General features: G+C 38.2%; 1 protein-coding gene across 2 annotated transcripts in view; it reads left to right on the top strand.

Moving 5' to 3' along the window:
* The first annotated feature begins 1,495 nt into the window (after positions 1–1,495).
* The window catches only part of UBE2V2 (ubiquitin conjugating enzyme E2 V2), a 28,408-nt gene continuing 5,233 nt past the window's right edge, over positions 1,496–24,670 (top strand). The window contains exons 1-3 of one of the 2 annotated variants that reach the window (XM_082753672.1): positions 1,496–1,581; positions 18,720–18,865; positions 21,992–22,117. In XM_082753672.1, the coding sequence (XP_082609798.1) occupies positions 1,566–1,581; positions 18,720–18,865; positions 21,992–22,117 (288 nt within the window). In that variant the 5' untranslated portion in view covers positions 1,496–1,565. Of the gene's footprint in view, positions 1,582–12,387; positions 12,449–18,719; positions 18,866–21,991; positions 22,118–24,670 lie in introns of those variants that run through there. The other variant, XM_082753671.1, reaches the window with a different exon arrangement.

The following is a 24,670-nucleotide window of genomic DNA, read 5'->3' as shown; positions in this document are numbered from 1 at the left end:
AGTGTATGATGAAACACATATTGTATTTGCCCTGTGAGGATTACTAATTTTTGTTGTTGTTGTGTAAGCTATTTATTAGAAGAAATGGGCTAGAATATTCTATATATTATTTCTCATAAAAAGATTATATCTGTTGCTTGTGAAGCTTCACATCTGTGAAATACTATGGAAATTTTCTTTGTACAACTATGCTTACACATTTTAAGTTGTTGTGAGATAATTTTTTATTCTGATTTGATTTTCTTACTAGCTCATTCAGGTAATTGCAGTTAAAATGAAGTCCACTTTTGAGAAGAGCATTGTAGCCTTCAGGTGCCCTGTCTATGCTCAGGTCATGATTTAAAAGTCTGTTTGCTTAGAATAAGATTCTGTACTGGTTATCTATGTATTTTTTTTAAATTATTGCTTCTGTGTTTTCTGTGTTCCTATTACTGCATAATACTTGATGCTTCCTCTGCTTTTAAAGAGGATGAGTAATGTGGCTCTTCTCAGCTAATCAGATGCAAGTTTGTGCAGATGAAATGAGAGAATTCAGTGGGGCAGGTGCAGTCTGCAGTCACTTGCAGACCTATGGCTTCTGACTGTAAACTCTGGACTAATGAGTGCTCATTATATTTATGTTCAGCTCCCTATAGAGGAGCTCTGGTATCTGTTATGGCTTGTGAATGTACTGCAATATGAATAAAAGAGCTTTTTCTTATCCCATGTAGCATTGAATGTCTTCTTTTTAGATACACTGTCTTGTGAAGAATTTAGTGGGCTGAGAAAAATAAGGGTCCAAGCTCCCAAAAGCAGTACCTGTGGGAGGAAATTACCAGATGATGGTGCAAGTAGTTTCCAGAGCCCAGTGTCCATTCCAGAGCAATGACTCCTCTGGCTCTATCTGGACTTTTTGAGTCACTAGTTTCATAGATATATTATGGGCAAAGAAAAACAAGGTAATTCAGTATGTTTTATTAGTATTATTATTGCCACTCTCATAGGCTTTTGACCTCTATCATATAGTGCTTAACCGAGTTACACGAGTTAATTATTCATTCTGTGAAAAACAATGTTTGCACTAGAGCTGTATGATACAGTTATTGAATGCCTGGGTGTAGTGCAATCTGAGAAAGGGAGGATAATTATTCCGTATTTGCCTTCTCTCAAGACTTTATTCCAAGGATCACCTGAAAAGGCCTTCCCCCAGGGATGGGCCGGAGCTTGGGGACCATTATGGAGGTTTGGGGACCAACTCTGCAGGCTGCGCTTTGCAGCAAGGGGGCTGGCTGGCTGCAGAATCCGTGCTTTAAAAACCTGAACTGTGTAGAAAACAATTTATTTAATAATTTATTGTCACACACTTGTCCGTCACGCTGTGCCCTACACCTGCTGCAGGACACCCCCCCCCCACAGACACACGCACACCCCGCCTCAGCCCGCCTGGCCCCGCCCCTTCCCCGTAGCCCCGCCCCCTCCGGGCCGCGCGGGAAGTGACAGGAGGGGTGGGGGGGGGTGCGCGAGGCGGAAGTGACGCGCGCGCGGCGTGCAGGCCCGGCCGGGTGCTGGGGGGGGGCTCGGACAAGATGGCTGGCTCCACAGGTCGGTGAGGGGGGCGAGGCGCGGCCCGGGAGGCCTCACAGGCACCGGGGGGGCTCCTCCGCCGGGCGGGGAGGGAGGAGGGGCGAGATGGCGGCCGCGGGCCTGCTGACGGGGGAAAGGGGAAGCTGCGGCAGCGCCCGGCCTGGCTGCGCCTCTCCCCTCACACACTGCAGGCGGGAGAGGCCGGCCTGGCCCCGGGGGGGCTGCCCGGGGTAGCAGTGGGGTGTGTAGGGGAGGAGGGGTGGCAGCAGCTTGCTAAAAACACCGGGGGAGAAAGGTTTGTGGCAGGGGTTCGGTGCTGGGTCGTGGTGTGGTCGTGTCCTGGGGGAAAGGCAGCTGGGTTGAGTGGTGGCTGCGGCGTGGTGGGGGTGAGGAGTGAGGGGAGTAGCGTGTTTTCTGTCGCTGGGTCTGCCGTGTGGGCAAACGGAAGGGCAAAGAGCTGTAGGTCATAAGCTGGCAGCAGGAGAGAGTGAATCCCATGCAGGTAGCTGGTGTGGCATCTGTTCAGCAAAGGAAAAGACAACGAGCGCTGCTTCAGGTCCTGAATGGAGAGGTTTGAGAAGCACAGATGTGCTGTCTCAGTTTTGTACCATGAGAGACTTAAAATAATAAGGCCTGTCCCCAGTACAAAATCGTGAAGGCTTCAGGGCCTCTTCCACTGTTTTTGTGTTTCTGAGGTTTTATGAGATGTAAACAGGACTGATGGAACTCAGCACATTGGAATGAATGTCTCAGTGCTTAGTCTGAGATGAACACTGGCCACATCCACTTACTTCTGTTCCCAGTCCCCTGGGTCATCAAGTGACTGAGACTATAACAAAACGGAAAAAACGTTTGTGAATGGAATTTGTCTTGGTACCTTACTGCTGATGCTGTGAGGAGAGCCTGTTTTATGGTAGGAGAGCCTTCTCCCCTTGCTAACGTGACTGGTGTGGGATTTACAGAGTGGAGTTTGGGAAGATAACAGTAAATTGGGCACAACTCTTGCTCACAACTGCGCAGTGAAAGAGCAGTCCAGAAAGGTCTGTTATTGCCTATGATCAGCTGAGTTAGCATGGATGATATATTAGAGAAAGGTTAGTATTTACTTGGCTATGGATTACGGCATTTTATTTTGTTAAAATACACTGGCATACTTCCTGGTGTCTGAGCGTAAAAAAAATAAATTAATAAATTATACTGTACAGTAACTTCTAATGACTTTCGCTTGTGTCAGGTGTCAGACTTCCTGTACTGCACGGGAAGTCAAGCCTTAAAAAAGGCCATGTGTTTTGAGTGTTGCCATTTCCCATCTCAATCCATTGAGTCTGGCTCTTGTAGAAAATCGACTACTAAGAATTTGTCTATCAGAAAAGCTATTTTTTTTTCCTGCAGAGAATTTGACTGCATAACAAACAATTTTGTAACAAAACTCTCATAGTTTTACCGCTATAAAAGTTCATCAGTCTTTCAAAGTAGTGGTATCTGTACACTTCCCACTTTTCTTTATACATGTATCTGCCCCAAAGAAACTAAAATGTTAGTGATACGTGCAAGCACTGTTAAAGAAATTAAGTCATTTTATTAAATGAAGGAAGCAGACAATCATTAACAGAACTGCTGGGAAAACTTAGTCAGGGCTTCTAAAGCAAAATGCTTATTCCTGTGGGGAAAATGCTGTTGGCTCTTTATAGGTATATGCATAGATTGGCGGTGGGGTGGTTTTTTCTTTCCTCATAGTGGGCAGAAATTCTTTGAGATTTCATCCAGAAGAACTCCTCTTACCTGGAAACTGTGTTAAACTCATTTTTGGAGGAGAGAAGGGAATGATTTGCTATAAAGATACGAATTAACTCTACCTATGTGAATTTTACCTGTTCTTGTTATGAAGTTCAACTTAATCCGTATTTATTTCAGAAAAATGAAAATTTTGGTTGCATGAAGTCCAGGAATGAAAGTCTAGCTTCAAGGATGTCAACAACAAAACTCTTTCCAAGGTCAACTGTCTCAGTTCTATTGCAGATATTCCTTTAATGAGATCACCAGTTCTTTGAACAATCATATTAAAAAAAAAAAAAAAAAAAGCCCATAAAAGCAAATAATTTAGTTTGAAAATAGCTGTTCTTCAGTGTGTGCTACAGGAACTGTCAGCATTCTATAGCTAGGGAATAAGTCTCACGTCTCACCTGCTTTTTAAAATGACCTATATTGACTAATTTTACATGCAGATATTTCACTTCCTGGAAACTGACATTAGTAAGATGCATTTTGATTATTCTTCTAATATTCCAACTCCTCCTGCTTGCAGCTGAATGTAGGCTGTATGGGTACTGATGGAGATCTGGGGAAAAACAGATCATATTTTTAAAGAAGTGAACAGCTATTGTTGATACAGTTTGCCAGTTTCACATGTGTTAGCTGGAGACTCATTTTATGATGTTTCTGAAAATGTAGAGTACAAGATGTGATTAAACATAGTTCCAGATTAAAAGACATAATTTATCAAAGCATTTAAAACCTCCTATGTAACTTGAGAAAAAGCAACTGAAAAAGAACATCATTTAAAGGAATTAATTCAGGAATTAATTACATTTCTGCATTTCAAGATGAAATCAACACTGCAGTGTCTAATACTGTTCTCTGTCTAGGGGTTGCTAAAGGCTTTCATCTCCTGCCTCTTCAACTGAGAACTTCAATAGAAAAAGGCTAAGTTAGTTAAAATTCACTTTGGTTTGCTGGAATTGCACTCAGGTTTAAAAAAAATAAACACACACAAGAAACAACGCAGCTGATCTATGGTCAGAAATTGTAAATAAGATTCCCAGTTTACTTCTAATATGTAGTCACAAGCAACCTCTTTTGAAAGTGTGTTTAATGGCTTTCAAAGGAGTACAGCTACATCCCAAATAAATACTAATAGAACTATTAAGGTTGGAAAAAGCCTTCCAAGATCATCTGGCCCAACCATGCCCCTACTACCAATGTCACCCACTAAACCATGTCCCTAAGCACCATATCCAACCATTCCTTGAACACCCCCAGGGACGGTGACTCCACCACCTCCCTGGGCAACCCGTCCCAATGCCTGACTGCTCTTTCTGAGAAGAAATGTCTCCTCATGTCCAACCTGAACCTCCCCTGGCAAAGGGGTTTTTGTTTCTGCAAAATCCACACTTTTCCAAATACTCCAGATGAGTCGACTACTTTGTGTGACTTGTGTTGCCCACCTGAAGATCGCTTTCTCTTTAAATTTACATATGATTGATTCTTTGAATAGAAGTGGCACAGTGCTCAATGTCAGTGCCTTGTTTTCTTAGGTTTGGTGTTTACCTCTCTTTGTAAACATCTAGAGGTGGTGAAAGCAGTTCTAAGTGTGTATGGCTGCAGCTGTTACGAAGCTGATATTAAAAATGACAGCCTGGGAAGGTCTTCAGGGCCATTTAGTCTGATTCCCTGAGCTGTAGAGCAAGAACTGAGAGCATCTTTTCTGGTGATTTGATAGTGTTTTTTTTTTTTATTTTTATTAATATTATTTTTTGTTTGTAAACCTTTTTTTTTTTTTTTTCCTTAAAAACCTCCACTGAAGAAGATTTTGTAGTGTGAGACAAGATCTCGTACTACTTTCCCTTCGATGTCTTATCGCTTCTTCATTCAAGATCAGCCTGATGTCTGTTCTGTGCTTAGCGGGATAGAGATTGGTGGATTACCATACCTCGTTTGGAGACTCCTAGGTTTTAAGAGCCCTTCAAAGGAATAATGAAGGAATTTATTCATAAGTGGGATGGAGAAGTAATATTTTCAAGGCTAGTTTTGCATATAAATGCATATATATGGTCTTCCTTCTATGTTTTTCCTTTGAGGATATCTTGCTTCTCTCCCATTCTCTGTTATGCCCAGTGACAATGTTAATCACTTACCCGGAATCCATTCAAGGAGTGAATTGAAAAGCTGTTTAGAATTTTAACAGTCCTGTAAGGTTTTTTCTTTGCGTTTATAATTTTAGCTCTGTAAGCACAGACTTGAAGCTGTAAGTAATCAGGGAAAACAAAAGAAGTAGAATACTGTACTCTGTGAGGCAGCCCTCGGTGGGGGGTATTTTTCCGTCCTGTCCTATGCACGAGGAATTGTAACTGGGATTGTTCTGCCTACTTAAAACATCATGGCAAGCCACAAATAATTTAGATGTGCTTCAGCTGGGTTGAAAACAATCTTGCTTATAAATTACTTTTAAACTATATATAGACCATTTTTCTGACTGTGTGGCATATATAGGCAAGATACTCTTTCTTCTCAGCTTGGCCTGTAACATTTTCCTGTCTGTTGCTGGTATTTTACAGCTCTGTCTTACAGAGCTCCAACTTACATCTTTGTGCCACAATATGTAATGGTATGCTCCCAGGCTAAATGCCTTATTTAGAGGTTTACAAAGCAGGCCACTTACAGACTTTCAAACACTAGTTTGAAATTCAGGGATGATATCGGGTGCAGTATGGAATCTCATTGACTGAACTATTCTATACAGTCCTGGAAAATACTAGCCTGCATGAAGATGCAGCACACACGATTTCAGGAAGATCTGCCTTTCAGTATTTGGAGGCAGGTTGTCCATGTTATAAATCCCAGCACAAATGAGAAGGCTTCTCCTGTGTGAGATTTAGATTGCCAAATCTTATGAGTAGTTAGTGGAGCTGAGTTCCAAATACACATTCATTACTTCGCACATCTTGCCTTACGGAAGATTTTGTCCAAAAGCAGTGTAAGTACACACTGTGAAACTTCAGCCTCATTTTGTTGACAGTCTTTCTCCTCTCTCTCCAGCTACTCTTGAATGCTTTTTTCTAGACAACAGCTTGCTCTTCATCCTGACCAAAACTTTATCTCAGGCCACAGATCAGCTTCAGCTGCTCGTGTCACTCAGGTTTTGTAGCCTTGCTGTCTCAAGTAGCTTGTGGGAGCCTCAGCACGGGATGTGTAAAGACCAGAAGATGCTGTTGAGAAAGCATTCAAAATAGTCTGGATTTAAGCTGCACTCAGAAGGGTTTTGCTGTATGCTGCTGTGTTTGGCATTTGGAATGCACTAATGAGATGTAATGCAAGCAATATTTTTGAATAAAATCAGTACAAAAAACTAAGAATGTGAAGCTGTCAGGCTGGTTCTGAGTAAGATGAGCTGCTGCTTTACAGCCTTTGCAAATATGTATGGTGCCTCGAGTACATGGCTGTTAATCAGTTGTAGTTAACATTTGGAAACAAACGGAACCTGCAGTAGAAACTTAGAACTTCGGAGCTCTGCATTAATCCTTTATTTCAGCAGGGTCAGTAGCTTCAAATAGACCGAAAAAAAGTCAGGAAAATAGCTTCTAACATACCAACAGACTCAGGATACCCTTCTTAGAAGATGTGTTGCATTACACATCTAAGCTACATGAAGGAAAAAAAAATCACCTCCTTTCATTGCATTTGTGGCTGTTCATAACTGATGAGTTAAGTAAATTTGAAATTCACTTGAGTAAATTAAAACATTTTTCACAGTTCATGGCAAAATAGTGTGCTTTATTCAGGATACCAGCATAGCCTTAGTGAAGTGCCCAGTTTTATTTGTATCACTTCGAACTTTTTGAAGGAAAAAAGTGTATGCTTTTTGACGTGGAGTATGTGGTCATGTAAAGATCAAATGATTTTAACCTTTGAAACGTGGTTTATGGGAAATGGCAGACTGAAACGTGACTATCACAAAAATAACACAGGGAAATAATTTGATGACAGTTCTTGCTACTAAATATGTGGTGAATGGTTTTTGCTGATTGTGTCCTTAAGTGTTTGCTTAGGTGAACAACCGAAAAAATAACCCTGGCTCAGACTGTCACACAGATAAAAGATCTTTGTTTTGGGCTGTGGGTGGGTGCTGAGTCATGTCGTGAGGACCTTAGAAAAAGTGTTTGCTAATCAATGACTTGTAACCCGTTTTAGACAGCTTTACAGCTTTGCTAAACTAAATCCTTGATGCCACTCTTGTTATCTGGGTCACACATTGTGTTCTTGCTATTAAAGCAGACCCTGTGAAAGTCATTTCATGGGAAGAGGTTTTGGCCTCTGCTGGGTTCCTCTACTCTCCTGCTTCTGACCCTTTATCTGTAACTTTTTAAATGTCATGTTACCCTTAAAAGATAGCTTTAGAAGTATGTGTTTGAAATCCTTTTTCCTCTCTGCCATCATAATATTGGTTTTAAAATGAAAGCTTCAAAAATTGAGCCTATTTGCCATTATACCTTTCTTTTAGCCTTTTGTGTCTTTATATAGCTTTGGTTTTAAGAGTGGGCTTATTTCGTACTAAACATTTTTTTTGTGTGTGTGTGTTTCCGAGGAGATAAATTGGAAAGATTTCTTTGATAAAATAGTCATCCCTTAGGCTAATTAAGTAAGAATTAATATTGCTGGTGTATTTTGAAGTGACAGGTGTAGTTCCTAAACGCTCTTTCCTTTCTTCCTGCCTTACATTGTTTTTTACAAAATGACAATAGCAATAAAAATCTCAATTTGATAAGCATCACAATGTCTCATTTTTCATAATCTACCATATCATATCCTGAAACACATGGGAAGATCATTGAATCATTTAGTATCTCATCTGTGTTTCCTTCAGTAGTTGCCTACAAAGCGTTAAATTTTAAATCATAACCAGCCTCTGCATTTCCACCTTTCACCAAAACAAGCCTGGATTGTAGCCAGGGATGAGCTCCTTCTGTGAGTTAATTGTTGCATTCCTGTGTGTTTTTCTTTATGGCTAGGCACAAGCTGACGTGTGGTGTCTGATGGAACGAAGCTCTCAGTTAGCAGTGGTCTTGCTTATAACAGAAAGCTTGCATTTAGATTCTAAATTGATCGTTTATACCACTATTAACAATGCACATTTGTAAAATTAATGAGTTTTAAGCAACTTATGCTAGTTTCCATTTAGAACTTCAATATAGTTTAGCATTCTATTGTTGTGATAACTTTTTTTGGATGAGGTATTTTAATTACTTAAAATCTGTTTTGAGAGCTACTCAAGGTTGTGTTTTACTATTATTTTTACACCAAGAGCATGTTTGTGCCCTGTTTCATAGTCTAATAACATATGTATCTGTGGTGGAGTAAGCCTCTCCATTACAGCATTTATATGAGCACCATTAGTAATTCCGTTCCAGCAACTGTATCTTTGCATTTTCATACTAATATGATCACCTTAAATAGACTGAAACAAACTCTTCCATCTTTGCTATCAAATTTGAGTCTCCTTGGAGTTTCTCTTGGATCCGGATGACATTCAGCTTTAGGACACATTTGTTGCCGCATAAAAAAATCAGGAGATTGAAGAGCGCATTTTGAGGTTGGACTGCAGGAGATGGGGAACAGAGGTTTTCAGTGGGGAGTGAACCTTATTAAGGAGAAATGGTGAAAAATGGAAAAACTTACTGGGATTTGTAAGAAATGGCTTCTCCCCAGATACTGGTCAGAGGGTGAAGTTGCTCTGACAAATCAGGTAGTTAATGGCAGCCTTGTCTCCCTCCGTCTGTTGCCCTTCTGAGAAAGGTGAATAAGAGCAGAGGGGTAGCTGTGGGGAGCAGAGGAGGAGAGAGGAACAGACATCATAGTATATTTTCCTGGAGGACGCTGACCATCACAAGAAGGCTGCCTTGAGTAAATAACCTGATGAATTATTGAACGGAATAGGCAGAACTCGAAATTATTAGGAGCAGTTAGTTTGCTTCCTTCTGGTTACCTAAGAGGTAGGAAGAGAGGAAAGTAGGGAGGGTTTCTGAGGTGAAGATGCCTTGATAATGGAGCTATTTGTTCTGCTAGTGATTTCTCACACTTAAAGCCATAAATATTAAAACCTAAAGTTGCACTGGATTTTGTTGTTTATTTATGCATTTGTAACGTTTACTGTGCTGGAGAAATCAAGTTCAAGGTCTCATCATTCTTACTGTGAAACCAGCAGCAACTGAAATGCATTGAATAAACTGATGCTGCTTTTGCAGCTCTGATCTACTGAGATCTCTTACTCCAGCATAAAAATTTGTGGTTTAAGCTGTTATAACGTATTTGTTAATCAAATATGTTTATGACGTCCCAAGTACTAGTGCCCATAGAAGTAAGACTTAATTTCTTCCCTTCTGTTCCCCAGCACTAAATAAACTTTAATATTGTTCATATTTTAAAAGTTTTTTTTTTTTTGTTTTTTTTTTTTTTTTATGATTTTAATGTCTAAACCCAACTTTTTTTTGTAATGAAATTAAGTTTGGGCCCAGTAAGGCAAGCTGGTATTACCGCCTCTCCTATCTAGTGAGGCTGTCCATCACTGTTCTTGGTGTATGGTGTGTTCTGGATTTTGTGAGTGTAGCTGGGAAAATGTGTATGAAAGTAAATAATATGAATAAATGAATGTAAATAATATAACAAGTAAAATAGAGAATTGGATACCACCAAATGTGAGGTGGGCTCAGCCTTGAAAGCGTGAGCTGATACCCAGAAGCCCATACTTCTGTTTGCAGCCTTTCCTCCCTTAGCAGTCTGCCTGCCCCTAAACGTGCAAGTATGAAGTAAGTTCTGTTTTTCTTTGAAGACCTGTTTTACTTTATTTTGCAGCTGAAAAGTTTTGCTAAATGTACATTTTAACACAGCTCAGCTGGAATCACCGCTAGATAACCAACCAACCAAAAAAGGCCAACATGCATATGCCATTTAGAAATTATCGCTTTCAATGTTTATTATTAGCAGATAACTAACAGTGTCTGAATGTTAGGAGTATGCATAATGAAACTGGAAGTGAAAAAATCTGCTTCTGTGCATCTATGTTTTTTCTTTAGTGAAGTTACTGTTTTTTCTAAACACTAGTGTTTGTGCCCTGCCCTCAAGATATAAATACCTCCACACCTCTCCAGGCCTTTTCCTCTCACCCAAGATATACATGCTTTGTTATAATGAATGAGGCTTCTGCCGTATGAACATGGTTTCTCATTAGCTGCCTTTTTAATATAAACTGTGTATAGAATATTTATGGCTGTAGCTAGATTTGAATATAAAGGAAATTCCTCTGCAGCTGAACTTTAGTTCTGAACTATCAACATCTAAGGCATCAACACTGTAAAATTTCACATAAGTAAATACATAAATAGTGTAGCTAACGTAATTCTGAAAATAGATAGCTTTAACCAAAAGATTTTGAGGTGAAGGCTTATAGCTTTCACACTAATGTGACCATGTATTGGCTCCTGCTGTGAAGTTTTGTATGGCAAATGAAGCCTCTACATTAGGAGGAAAACCAAAGCAACTGATGATATGCATGCTTTAATGTCTTTGTTAAAAACAAACAAACAAACAAAAACACAAAACCAAGCAACTTCAGTGTAGTTTCTAGAATTGTATCTCCTCATTGAAGTCTTCTATGTTTTTTCAAATTCTCAATTTTTTTCAGATTTTAGTTCCAGTAAAATGCAAAAAAAAAAAAAAAAAAGTTAACTGGTCACAAAGTTCCTATCTAGTCATAGTCAAGTGTATCATGATATTTTTGTCCATCTAATTTGTCCTGTAAAGAAGCTGTAATAGTCCATTCAGTACACGTCAGCTATGCCGGGTACAGACAATTTCTGTAAATAATGCTTGTGAGATGGCAGTTTTCTCATCTTTAGGATTATAGCAAAAGTGGCTCTGAATTATGAAAAGCATTGAACACACAAAATAAATGCTCATTTATGCTGCACGTCAGCTAGTGTACATCTGCTTACTTGAGCTGTGCAAACTTACCTGCTACACGTCTCTTTTCGTATTAATTCCTAAAGTTAGTAGTCTTTTTTTTTTTTGTTCGTTTTATCTGGGATGAAGAGTTACAATTTATACGGAAGTGGATTTTTATCTGATTACATCAGGCTTGTTTTTCTTAGTCTGCATGTTTCTAGAAGTTTTCCACAGGTAAGCTCAAATGGGTTAGTCTTCATGCGTCTGCAGATCTAAATGGCCGTTTACAGCCTTTCTAATAGCAGCTAGTAATGACTAGTCACTGATAAAGTAATCTATTAAAGTGCATTTTTAGATGCTAGCACGGTGGAGAAGCAGCAGTCAGGATCCCTGTTGTTTTTTAGGGGTTGCCTGTGATGAATCTTGGATGCACGAAGTACTTGTGTTTTTGTCATCTTTATTGTGTGACTTTTGATAAGTCCTTTTGTTATTCCATCACTATTGATAGGAAGGCATCTACTTGCTTATATATGACAAAATCAGCGATGACTGGAATCTTCTGGAGGAATATATTATACTGGTACTATATGGATGTTTCATCCATATGTGCTGGAATCACTCACTACCTTATTCACTACCCTCATCAGTGCGTATCATCCATGTGTTGTTACTAAATTTAAGATAATATAATACTTTTTCTGATTAAAACTAAAAATTGTTAATGCAGAAAAGTCTTGTTTGAATTCCATTGCTTTGGGACATACTAGCTGAAGGAAAATAGGGAAAAATAAAGTATGGTAAATGTAGCTTTATGAACAGTATAGGTATGCAGGATTCTGAATCTGAAGCATTTCAAAACTTAGTTGGAAGGCAGTTCAAAGAAGTGGGATGTACCCATGATTCTAAAAAGAAGCAGACATTTAATTGAACAAAAATAACAAGACATCAAACTCAATTAATGAAATTATTTTTCTCATTTCAGCTCATTGTATCATTGTGTTGGTTCATAGATTGAGTTCCACAGCAGCAGCTGGGGGCTTTCTTCGGTCCTGGAGAAAATGTGCTACTTTTCATTGAGAAAATTTTCATTGCAGTAACCGCTGCATTCCTCCGCTCATGCTAGCGATGGAGTTCTTCTGTCCACAGAACTCCTGTGTCCAACTCCATTCATGTGCGTGTTATTAGAAATACTTCTGTTTTTTTGGAACCAGGTTACTGTGATCAACTTGAGATAATAATTACAAAATAATTACAGTAAGCGTGGTAATACTTTTTGATATTAGGTTCCTAATAGTAAGACAGCCACTGTTACTCTGTGTATACATGGAATATTTTACTGGGCAAAAGTGCGTGATGTGAGCGGGATAACTGGCAAACAAAAACCTAGATCGTGTTTTTTAAAAAGAGCTTTTTCAGAGAAGAGTACATCTTACAGAAATGCATTTGCACAAGACTGTCTTTTGCAGCCCAAATAGGATATTAGTATTTGACACACACACAGCCCTCTTTTCCTCTTTTTTTTTTTGTTTGTTTTTACATCATCCATTGCGGGACCTACTTAAGGCTATGGTTATTGTATATTCTGTTTATATATATATTTTAATTTTGTTGGTAGGGTGTATTTCAGCTTCTATCTTTATTTTCTCCAGAGCAAGACTCCTTATGAATTGCTCAGGCTAAAAGGCACCTGTAATTTTCTGTGTGTTTCTCTTCTGAATTTATTTCTTCTCCATACACCAGGAGAAATTATATTATTGCTCAGAATTTGCAAAGCTGACATCTTTCCCCTCTTTCTTGTCATCAAAAAATACTTATTTTTCTGCCAGCCTGAATCTGTTAAATGGAATTTGAGAGTTTTTTTTTTTTTTTTTTTTTTTTTTTTTTTTGTTACCAAGCTGTATGTATTTTGCAGTTTTTGTTAGCTGGAAGTCATCGTACATAAACTAATCCATACATTCAAAGTGGTGCAGGATTTAATGCTGCAGGATTTTCCTGACGGAGCTATCTCAGAAAGAATAACACCGCTGACAGTATCCTGGCTGTGTTAATGTGTAATGCCCTGATACAGCTCGTTCCTGGGTCAGCATAAAGGTTTGTTTGTGTAGCTGCTCGGTGCATGTGCTGTCGGTGCGGGGTGTGCTGCTATGGCTGTGGTAAGAGGCTCCTAGTATGGATCTGGCTGCAAGGTGTGATTGAAGCCAAGAGCTGAGGGGGGTTTTAAGGAAAACTGCTGATACAGATATTGTGATACACACTTGTAAAAATAGTTTTGGGTACAACATAAACCCTCACGCTTAAGGCTTTGAGTCAATCTGTGAAAAATTAGGATTATGCCCTTTTTTAAGCTTCAGGGAGAAGAGATGTAGATCATTGAACTCCTGCCTGGTACATGGCTGTTCTTAGGAATCAATTCATGTACAAGGAATTGGGACTACTGAGTGTAATGGAATATTTTGTATTCATTTTTTTATATCACTTTTGTTGCTGTAGTCTGGGCTCTCCAAATTACTTCTGTTTGGTCTGGAATAGCACCAATGCATAATTTACATTCAGCTGCAGACGGATACAGGTAATAGCTGCACAGTGAGATCAAGAAAATACTCGTTCTTGCATTGCTTAATTTCATGAATATTAAAATTGAAATTACACAAACAGGTAAACACCTGTTGACGTATTCCATACTTTCTGATATTAAACCAAGCTGTTGAAGTAAACCAGCTTTAATTCATTTTAAAGCAATGGATGCACGTACCTGTATTGGCAGTTAGATCAGCGTAGGCCACTTAAGTTTAATCAGATTTATATGACCAGAGAAGGAGTCTGACAGTGTGAGTTCTTCAGAAATGTGGCTTAGCGTAGCCAGTCTGCTCTGTCAAATTTGATGTAAGTGCAACCGTGTGTGTTCTTGGTGCTGATTAAATCTGTACCAGCAGGTGATCCGGTGCTACCAGCTGTGGACCTGTGTCTTGGCACACTAACCAGGAACAGGTTGCTCCAGAAAATGTCTCAGCCAATTCTCCTGTATTGTTGCAGAAAAAGTTACCAGTCCTGTTAAAGAATACTGATGAATCCTTTCTTATTTTCCTGATTTTTTCATGATTAAGCTTCTGTTAAATTGAAAATGATTGGTATATATGAGCATGAGCCTTCTAAGTGCAGCGTTTACTTCAGCTGTGTGGAAAACTTGGTACATGCTGTCTGACAGTAGTGGTCCCATCAGCAGGAGGAACTGGGAACAGCAATTCCTGGCTGTCCCATGCTGGTGGAAAGCTAGTGGCATCTCTCTCTCTCTCCAGTTGCTGCTCCTTCTTCCAGGAGAGGCACTGGGGAGCTGCTAGCTGAAGAACAAGGGCAGCTGCTGTTGCTGAGGAGCTGCACAGTTGGCAGACTTGAGCAGAGGATGTTTTGTTGCCCAGATTCTGGAAATGAAATACTGATCCTTACTCTGTTTCCTTCAAGGAGTACTTCAAAGTCCTTAACAAATATTTGATGATCTGTTTTGTCTGGATTAGAGACAAAACTGTATGTTGCGTATGCACTATTAATATATAATGCAGATTGTGCCCTATGTGAAATAGTGAGAAAAGAATTCTTTTCCTATATATTAGGTGCAAGCTTAATAGCAGAAAGATCCAGGCCATCATTACTTAATTTTCTAAATAGAAGTTCTTGCTGTTGTTTTACTGGAAAGAGGGTTCAATGTCACATGTATATCCTGTTCTTCCAGCTACGTAGATTTATTTTAAGTAATATAGCCTGTGTGGGTGCATGAGTGTACTACAAATGGAAGTAGCATTTAATTCCAATTCAGTTTGCTTGTAGTTCCTAAGGACTGTCATTATAAAGGTAAGGTGGTTGGTGGTGCCTTTTTTTTTAATCCATTGTGTTCATTTTTAGAGTATTCTGGGTCACTTTTAAGAAATCTATCAACAGCGATTTTCTAATAAAATACTGAGTAGTGATGTCAGTAGAAATTTGCACCACAGGGGGACAAACCACTAATCATATATGAAAGGAAGAAAAAAAAAGCAGTTTAGTGGCTTTTTTTTTTTTTTTTTGCAAGCCAGGAATAGTGACCTGTTAATCTGTTGTTGTAAAAAGCTCTGGTAGATGTCCATAATGAAGCTGTGCACAGGGTGTCTCTGTGGAAATATGGGGAAGGGGTTATTTTTTGAATCTTAAATACAAGGTAGCATGAGGTGGAAGATTTTGTGCGTATATGATGAATGTGTAAATAAAGGACTAAAATAAGTCCGCAAAATTGAATGAAGTGTTTTAAATATGGGAATGTTCTTATGAAATAGTGGCTTCATTTTACACAATGATTTATACAGTCCTTCCTGGTATCTCCAACCCAAATGTTGTAGGACTGCATAACTTTCTGAAAGGGAATGTGTTCGAGTGACTCCTTGGTCCAGTTTTAGTTAAGAATTTGTAATGTGTTTTTTTGGGAGGGGTGTTAATGGTTTTGAATCTCAATAGGTGTGTGGTTGTGTAAAAGTAGGTATTTTGACTCTTATTTTTAATCCAGAGCGATGTTTTGCTACCTAGCTCTAGCACCGAGAGGAATGTTAGTGTGGGGAGCCTGGTCCTTGCTGTTCAGATCCTTTCATCTTTTTTTCAGAGTGGATCTGAATTATTTACTGGAAGTAAAAAAAAAAAAAATTCTGGGAGCTTTCCCAGGTCCTTCACTGCTCCCTGTGGGTAGTGAGGGGAACTGGTGAGCACAGACATCATAGTGGAAAAAATCGTGATGGCCATGGGACAGTTAGTCATAGCGGATTGTTATTTTCTAGTAACTGTCGTCTCCCACAGATATTGGTCTGTTGAGTGCAATTTTATGCTACAGCTGAGCCAGTCCAGTGGCTTTTTGCACCAAAAGTTCCCTCATCTCCTCAGCCAGGGTTTTGCAGAGGCAGGCACTGGAAGACTCAGCAGTCAGCGTTGGCCTCTGTTGATCCTGCTTCTGGAGTCAATTCAGTTGAGTACCTGGGTGGATGTGATTTTACTTCAAGGAGAGGAAGAGCTTTTTGCTAAATGAGGCTGCTGGTCGGGCTGATCGAGGAGCCCAGATAGCTCAGGAGCACCTGAGGTTGGGGTGAGAGCTGATAGCAAGTGCTTGGAAATAAACCCAGGGCCTGTCTGCCACCTTCTGCTACGTGCTGCTGCAGGAGGCGAGCCATAAAGCACGTGTTTGGCAGTCAGAGCAAGGCTTCTGAGGAGAACTGCTTTTAAACCACTGGAGAGGTGTGGGATGATGATCGGATGCTGAAGTATGTGGTTGTGTCTGGGGGAAGGAGGAGTGGGGCACAGGGCTTGGGTTTGGGAGGCTCTGTGTGCCCATCACAAACTCTTTAGCTGTGTGCTGCAAAGCATAAGTCTAGTATAAATTTACCCTGCTGCTTGTTTTTATTATATTTTTTTAAAAGGTTAGCATAAACCTTTTACTGGCAGACTGCAGTCCAGAGCATATAGGAATCAGCAGCAAAATAAAACCTTTGTACCCTATTTAACGTAACAGAAGTGTGATTGTCTGTGCTCATACCTAGTCTGAATTAGATACGTAGATGCACAGATCTAATGTTAGTAAGTCAGGATGGGACCAGAGGAATGAACAGATGCATTTCAATGAAGCTTGTCTAAAAGGATCTGTGCTGAAGTATAAATGATCTGCTCCTTGATCCCTGTTGTGTTAGTACTTTCAGGTAATTGTATGTGAACTCTGTGAAAATAAGTTTCCAGAGTAGTTGAACTTGCTTAAAATGTCGTTTTACATCTTGAGATTTTGCTGCCGTGGCCTCACACATGCTGGTACTTGTCTGAGCTCTCTGTGAGCTGGGTCATTTTGTCAAGCTGTCAGGAGCTGAACCGAAACGTGGAATTTTCTGCTCGGTTAGCAAGCTGACGTAGCTCCTAATGGGTTTAGGTGAGTGGTACTAGCAAAGACAGAAGGAAGGTGAGGCCATACATGAGTGACTTAATTTCCTTACACTGTCCTGATATTGTACTCGTAATGACTTCTCTTGGGCATTTGGAGAACTTGGATATTTGTTGCTGTCATTTTTAGGAGGCTTTCCCTGGTCTGTGCTTAGAAAAAAATTATGCAAAATAAGCTATTTGGGTAGTTGCTGAAGGATATGTTTGTCTCTACTGGTCCATACATGTACATATTGACTAAACAAACATATTGTATGCTTTTGGTTAATTTTTGGATAGGCCACTTGGGATACAGACTAAGATTAGTGTCAAACCTGAAATCTCAGCAACTAAATAACTGTTGTGCAGAAGAATTGCCTTTGCTCTCCCCATCTTTTTCAGACTAATGTAGAATGTATTCCTTACTAAGAACTTTGTACCTAGTCTCAAAAGTTTTATTTCTGTGAAGGACCTGTTTTCTTCCAGTACAAAACAAGTTCTCTATTAAAAAACAAAACAACAACAACAAAAAAAAAACACAACAGCATTGGAAGCACTATAGCTATAAGTATCTATTAGAAGATATATAAGAAAAAAAAGTTACGAATCATTATTGAAAGAAGGTTGAAGATTTATTGTACAATAAATACTACATACTGTGTGTTTGAAAATAAAAGCATGCCATGACTGCAAGCACAAGTGTTAATTAGCTTAGTTCAGTACATGAGTGCTGAAATATCATTTTAGCTTCAGTGATGTAAAGCAATTAAACTTCTACTTGTTTAATATCTAGCAATATCTGTCAGTCCTCAAGTATAATCATCAAAATCCAGTAATTATAGTGCCATAAGTGAATATTACTTGGCTGTCTTTAGAGGCAGTACATCTTCATATTCTGTTGTGAATATGTCATTATCTCTCTCTCTAACAACTTAATCAGTGTTTCTGTGCTTCTTATTTTTTAATCTGTTAAGTTGGAATAATCACCAGATTAAATGAGACTTGATTTCTAGTTTGTTTTCAGATATTGAAGTCTGCTTCATTGATTTGTTTTTTAATCAAATAAAGTGACTTTTTTCAGTCCTTTTCTTACAGTTTACATTTCTTAATATAATCTGTGTTAAATATTGCATTCTTTAATTATTTTTATAGGGAATTTGCAGTATTGATTTAATTTGTATTCTACTTGAGTAGAACATGACAATGAATTGATTTTGAAATGTATTGGCTCTAAATAGTACCGTACTTGGGGAAGAGGAGTATCTGAATTGAGAGACCTCTGTTTAGTTTGATGGTTTATTTTCTCTGATAATTTGTATTGATATCAATTGAGTAGGAACGAGCTTTCAGAGAAGTGGCTACTTGCTTCAAAACAATTTGCTAAATAAATTTAGACAGGGAGTGTTTTGTTAAACTTTGAAAATACATTCAACAATTGCTAATGCAAACTATATAAAAGCAGTGAAATTGTTTAGCTTCTTCTAAATGTGACCAGTATTAATTTCATTCTTTCATTTTTTCTCCAGTTAAAGTACCTCGTAATTTTCGCTTGTTGGAAGAACTTGAAGAAGGGCAGAAAGGAGTAGGTGATGGTACAGTAAGCTGGGGCCTTGAAGATGATGAAGATATGACACTCACCAGATGGACAGGAATGATTATTGGGCCACCAAGGGTAAGTGTACCAAAGTAAAACATGGTAGGCAATACAAAATGAGGAGAAAAAAAGTTACTTTGCTACAATGTAAAGGAATTAGTTAAAATTTACTGTAGTATGTGTAAAATTCACTCTAGTATGTGTTTCTGCAACTCTCTAAGCCAGTTCTGATGTGAAATTTACAGATGACTGAGTATATTCCTCAATAATATTTCCATCATTACTGCACATCAGTGTACAGTAATAGTCCAGTAAACAGGAGAGCTGTCTTTCCCCAGTTTATCATATGTGCCTGGTAATTTCAATTCTGTGGCTAAGTGGCTATATTTTTAACTTTCACGAGTTTTCACAGATAATTTATAAGTGTAGCAATTTATGTAATCTGATTGAATCAGTCCTAAAGACCAAGCAGATACTAGTTACCTATAAAATATATAAATAATAATAAAAAGGTCAAATCCTTCAGACCTTTTAAGTTCTATAGAATGTCATCTACACTGAAAGCCTATAAGAGAAGTGATAAATCCCTGTTCTGAGCATCAGCCTAGCCAGATCTGAATGGGCACGTCTTAACTTCATGTGCAATTTTTGTGAAAGCTTTTTAATGAGTTAATATGATACAAAAGATCACTGTGTAAACAAAGACTTCAAATGATTATACTTCAAGTAGCTCTAAGTTAGCACATGTCTTTCACTGCTAACATGAGGTTACTGTTTTATGTGTCCTTTGGTGCCAGAAGGCTTACTGGGTTTATCCAAAACAAGAACTGAAATCAGAAATTGGCCTCTGAGGATGGTCTTCCAGAGTAATAGAGTTCTAGTTAAATTCAGTGTAATTTAAGCTGCTTCTGGAAGTCAGTTGTAACATGCAGCAGACTGTTCTGACTATCTGCATAATTGTGCTGGGCTTCTGAGATTTGAATGCATTTGAGAGAGAGCCAATTTAACATACAAATATAATGATAGGATGCCTTGGATACTTCAGCGTAGTCACAGTGTTCAAATACATTTTGAAGAAAGTTTGTATTCTTAGGGATTTTTTGAGATCTAACATGAGTTAACAAAAGTAATGTCACCCTGACTCTAAACATCCTCCAGAACTGCCAGTTACTGATTTTTGGTCCACCTAAAGCAGACGCCTAACACATTTCTGAAGGGAGTGATTGCTGTGTAGGAGTCCAAATGTTTTTGTTTTAAATAAAAATTAAAAAATGCTGTCATGCAGTTTTAATTCTAGTCAATTTACATATATATATATATATTATTTTTTTTTTTCTGAAAGAGTGCAAGCAAATAAGTGTAATTCTGGGTCATTTTGGGGACGTGCAGTCTTATGTACAGCAGAATGACTTGCATCATGTAGTAACTGCGGAAAGTGAAAGCCACTAGTTCTCAAGCCAGTGGGTAATACCTCGATGAGAAGAATTTCATGTCCAGTTTCAGGGTTTGTAGAAAATGAATGCTTTTGGAATTGGTTATGTAGACAGCGTGCAGCTTGGCAGAATGCACAGAAAATTGCTAATGCTCTCCATAGCATGAAGTTCTTCACATTTGTGGCTTCTCTAGAGCAGTGCAAACAATTGCTTATCGTTTTTTCTTACTTGATTTGCAGGGTGAACCAACATGGAGGGGGAAGGAGAGGTTTGTTTTGGATTAAAGGAAACCTTTTTCTCACCCTGAAAAATGCTTTTTAGGGCTTTTTGGGGAGCTGGTCAGGGATACTTGACTTACAGTAAAATGGTGATTGGAGGAACTCAGCAAAATTGAGAAGCCACCTGGATAGGAATAAGAGAATGTGAGTGCCATTCTCAGGATTTTTCAGAGTTGTGAGCAGTATATATACATTTTGGCCTATTTCCACTCTAAATGACAGCATCCCTCTCTGGGAAATAAATTGCTTTGTCTGAGTGAATAATGAGATTTTTTTTTTTTTGTTACTGTATTTTCTTCCTGTAGTAGCAGCTATATTATCTATGGAAGGACAAGATTACCCTTCCTGGCCCTTCAGCTTTTAGAGGTTAATAATAGTAGAAAATCTTTTTGCTTAAAAAAGGGTATCTTGCTTAACTTTGTTTCTTTCTGACCCGGTTGCTGCACAGTCTTTGTGGCTTCTTGAAATTATAGGTCATAGTTAGGATGCTTCAGTAGCCTGATTTCCACACTGCCATTTGATTGACTGCAGAGTGGGGAGCCATTTGATAATTTGACTGTGTGGTTGATTCGTCTACTTGGAAAGAGTGACAGCTGGCTGATGAACAGCTTAGAAAAGACATTTGGAAGCCTTGAGGCGTCTTTCTGCTCTGGGTTCATGTTAGCTGTATGTGCTCTGCCAATGGAAAGGCAGGTGTAGAAGCTGGGTTTATATTCCTTTTGGAGCACAGAGGCATCAGTGACTAGCAGGCACTGATACTTTCAATCATTCACGTCCTACTTGACAAGATTTTAAAAAACAAAGAAACACGCCTGTATTCATTTCTAATTGGACTTTCTCAAGATATATTTGCGCTTAGAAACAGGTAAAAATAATCTACTAACTAGCTGTCACTTAACTGTACTGTCCAAATTCATAAAGGCTTTGGATAACTGTGTTAAATGATTGCTCTCTTTACTACTTCCTTGCTTAACAATCCTCAGCAATGGAAGTCTTGCATGTCTTCTGGAGTGGATTGTTAAATTACTCCTTTAATATGTTTTTACAGAACTGTTTTAATTTTGTTCTTGTTTGGGTTATTTGCTTCTTTGTCCTTCTGTTTCCTTTTTTTTTTTGGGTGTGTGTTAGATATTTTTCTGTGGGCAGTGAGGTAATTTTCCTGAAGATTATTGTCAGCCCCCTACTGTGCCAAAAGTGATTTGTGAATGCGGATGGCTAGGAGGATAAGAGTAAATGTGAATTTTTAAAAAATGTATTCTGTTAAAAACTTTTGTACAAACTGTCAATTAGTAGTGTAATTTATACGTATTCCTCAGGTAATGAGTATAACCAAAACAGTCTGTCAGAAATCCAAGACCATCAACTGGTACATAATATTAACAGATTTATCATTTCATATTTTTTCATCTTTAATCCTCTTGTGTTTGCTTTGTGTTAATTTTTTAATACTCAGTTTTCAGAGAGATGCATTAGTCTGTCTTTTTGCTTTCTAGACAAACTATGAAAACAGAATATACAGTCTGAAAGTAGAGTGTGGACCTAAATATCCAGAAGCACCTCCTACAGTTAGATTTGTAACTAAAATTAATATGAATGGAATAAATAATTCCAATGGAATGGTAAGTTGAAATGGTAAGACCAACCATATTGTTAATCTGTAATATAAACTATTTCAATGAAAAACAAAGGTGAGGAATATACAGTGTTGGACAGAGATTTCATATTTAAATTTTACAACATAAAGTTCTTGGTTTACATCAAAATTGTTTGCCTACTTCACACATTCAAATCTTTTGGTATTTACAATATGTTAGTGGCTCTCAGTGGCTTAGCAATGAGACAACCATTATTTATAGTATTGAGACAGCCATGTCTTTTAAATAAAATTACAGATTTAAGTTTTGCACAGGAAAAAATAAATGTTTAAGCCATGTGTAGATATTTTCCATGTATTACTCTTACAAAACAAGGGCATTAGATTCATATCCTAACCAGAGTACTATATTGCTTAAGACCATTATTTATTTAGTCATTAAAGTTTGTTTCATTATTCCAATTTTTATCTGGTGTTTCCGTTAATTAAAATGGAAATTATTCTGCCTGAGACTCAGTCTGGATGTAGGAATTCCCTTGTAATGAACGGATGTGTTTATACTCCTGTTTTGTTTGTACTGTATTTATTCAAGTCTGAGATGATTTTAAGCTTCAGTTTTAAGGTCTTTTAATATAGATGGTAATCACTTTCATAGTAAAGATCCATTTGCAATGAATTACATTCTTTGGGATGTGTTGGAGCTGTTGTAAGTGTTAAGATGGTATACTGATAGGTTATCTAAAGCCACTAGACCAACATCTCAGAAATAGTTTTAAATTGATTTGAAAGTATTTCTTGCATAGCCAACAAATTCTCTCTACCTGGAGATCTTATTAAACTTGCTATCTACAAACCAGCTGATGCTGTTTATTCCAGCTTGTAGTCTGAGTATCTTTGTTTATTAAGAGATTGTGATCAGCCAGTGCTGCTAATCTGGAATGCAGTAGAGTTTTTGGTATGTTTATAATATTATTTTTGTATGTTCCTCTGGTAACATGTATTACTCTGTATCAGTGAAGAAGTGTGCTGTCATTAATTCATCTGTGCATGCTTGAGAATATACATGTAGATGCTGGTTTCCAGAAGCAAAATCTCAGACATTACAAAGGCTGAAAGTTTATGCTTACTGAGTCAGTCTGCTTGGAGCTTGTGTTTGGAGAAGTCTCGACTCCCTCAGCCTGATGGGGAATGGGCTGAACACTGTGACTGGAAATTCAGCTGGTGGTTATAAAAGCGCTGTTAGAATTCAGTCATTGGTACAGAAAAAATTGATTCTAATATATTTTTAAGCTTACACCAAAACTTCATTCAAATTTACCCCAATAGTTTTATAAACTACTGTAACTTAGGAAGGATTTGCTATGCAAATGCATAACTCTACCTATTTTAGCATTTCAGTTAGGACTAAGTTGTAATGTTTGATGAAAACATTTTTCAGCATTAATGAACTTAAAACTCATTCATCATGTAATTTTTAATGTACCACTTGTCCTGGTTTCTTGCGTTTTAGCATATTTTGCTGTTGTGCTCACTCGAGTTATGTCAAACCTGTTTGTCGGATAAATTGGGGATACATTTTACAGATGAGAGCATGGAACTGAAACTCTGAAGAGCTGAGTTTTTGTCTTCGCTCAATGCACTTTTTTATTTTTGGATGACTGACTTATCTGTGGCTTCTGTGTGGATAGAAAAGAGAAGTCTGATCTCCAGATACGTTATACATAATGGATATATGAGAGATAGTCACCTTGTGCAGAACATATTAAGAGTAAGAATAAAAAGTTCTGTCTAAACATCAGGAAGCGTTTCACTGTGTGAGTGATGGAGCAGTGGCACCAGAGAGGTTGTAAAGACTCCCTCCTTGTGGAGATCTTCAAAAGCTGCCTGGGCAGCCTGCTCTGGGTGGCCTTGCTGGAGCAGGGAGCTTGGACCACATGGCCTTCAGAGGTCCCTTCCAGCCTTAACCATTCTGTGATTCTGTGTAAACTAGGGGTAGAAACGGGCACTCTTAGAATTATCTGTATACAGATGCAGTATGCAGTCCTCCACATGAGGTGTTTCGTAAACATGACTGTATTTTACTTTAACTGAAAATAAAGGCACTAGTAGAAGCGTGCAGCCTTTTTTAGAGTCACCAGTTTAATAAATGCTATCTAATGCTTAAATTCACATGCAGAAATAGTGCAGAAAAATATGAATGTATTTTACGTAGCAAGAGAATTAGTCTGTTTTTAGAGGTCATAAGAGTGACCAGCACTCAGTTTTCTAGAGAAAACCCTATTTTTTTTTTCCTTTGTTATTGTTTTGTTTGTTTTTTATTTTTTTTGAATACTGTTTGTGAATGACTACTTTGAGTCAGATACTTTATTTTCTTCATCTACTTTCTTGAATTTGAAACTAATTACAGTTTTCATTTTCAGTCTTCTAAGCATATGTTTTAAAACTAGGGGTTTAGGTAAAAACTTTTATTTATAGTGCAAGTATCGATAATAGTGCATGCATACTATTTGAACAGTTTTTCTTAAAAGCTTCTTTTTAAACATAACTTTAGGGAAAGATTTCTTCAAAACTATATATA

The sequence above is a fragment of the Aythya marila genome (assembly GCF_965140915.1).
Source record: "Aythya marila genome assembly, chromosome: 2".
Lineage (NCBI taxonomy): Eukaryota > Metazoa > Chordata > Aves > Anseriformes > Anatidae > Aythya > Aythya marila.
This window is presented reverse-complemented; position numbering and strand designations above follow the sequence as displayed.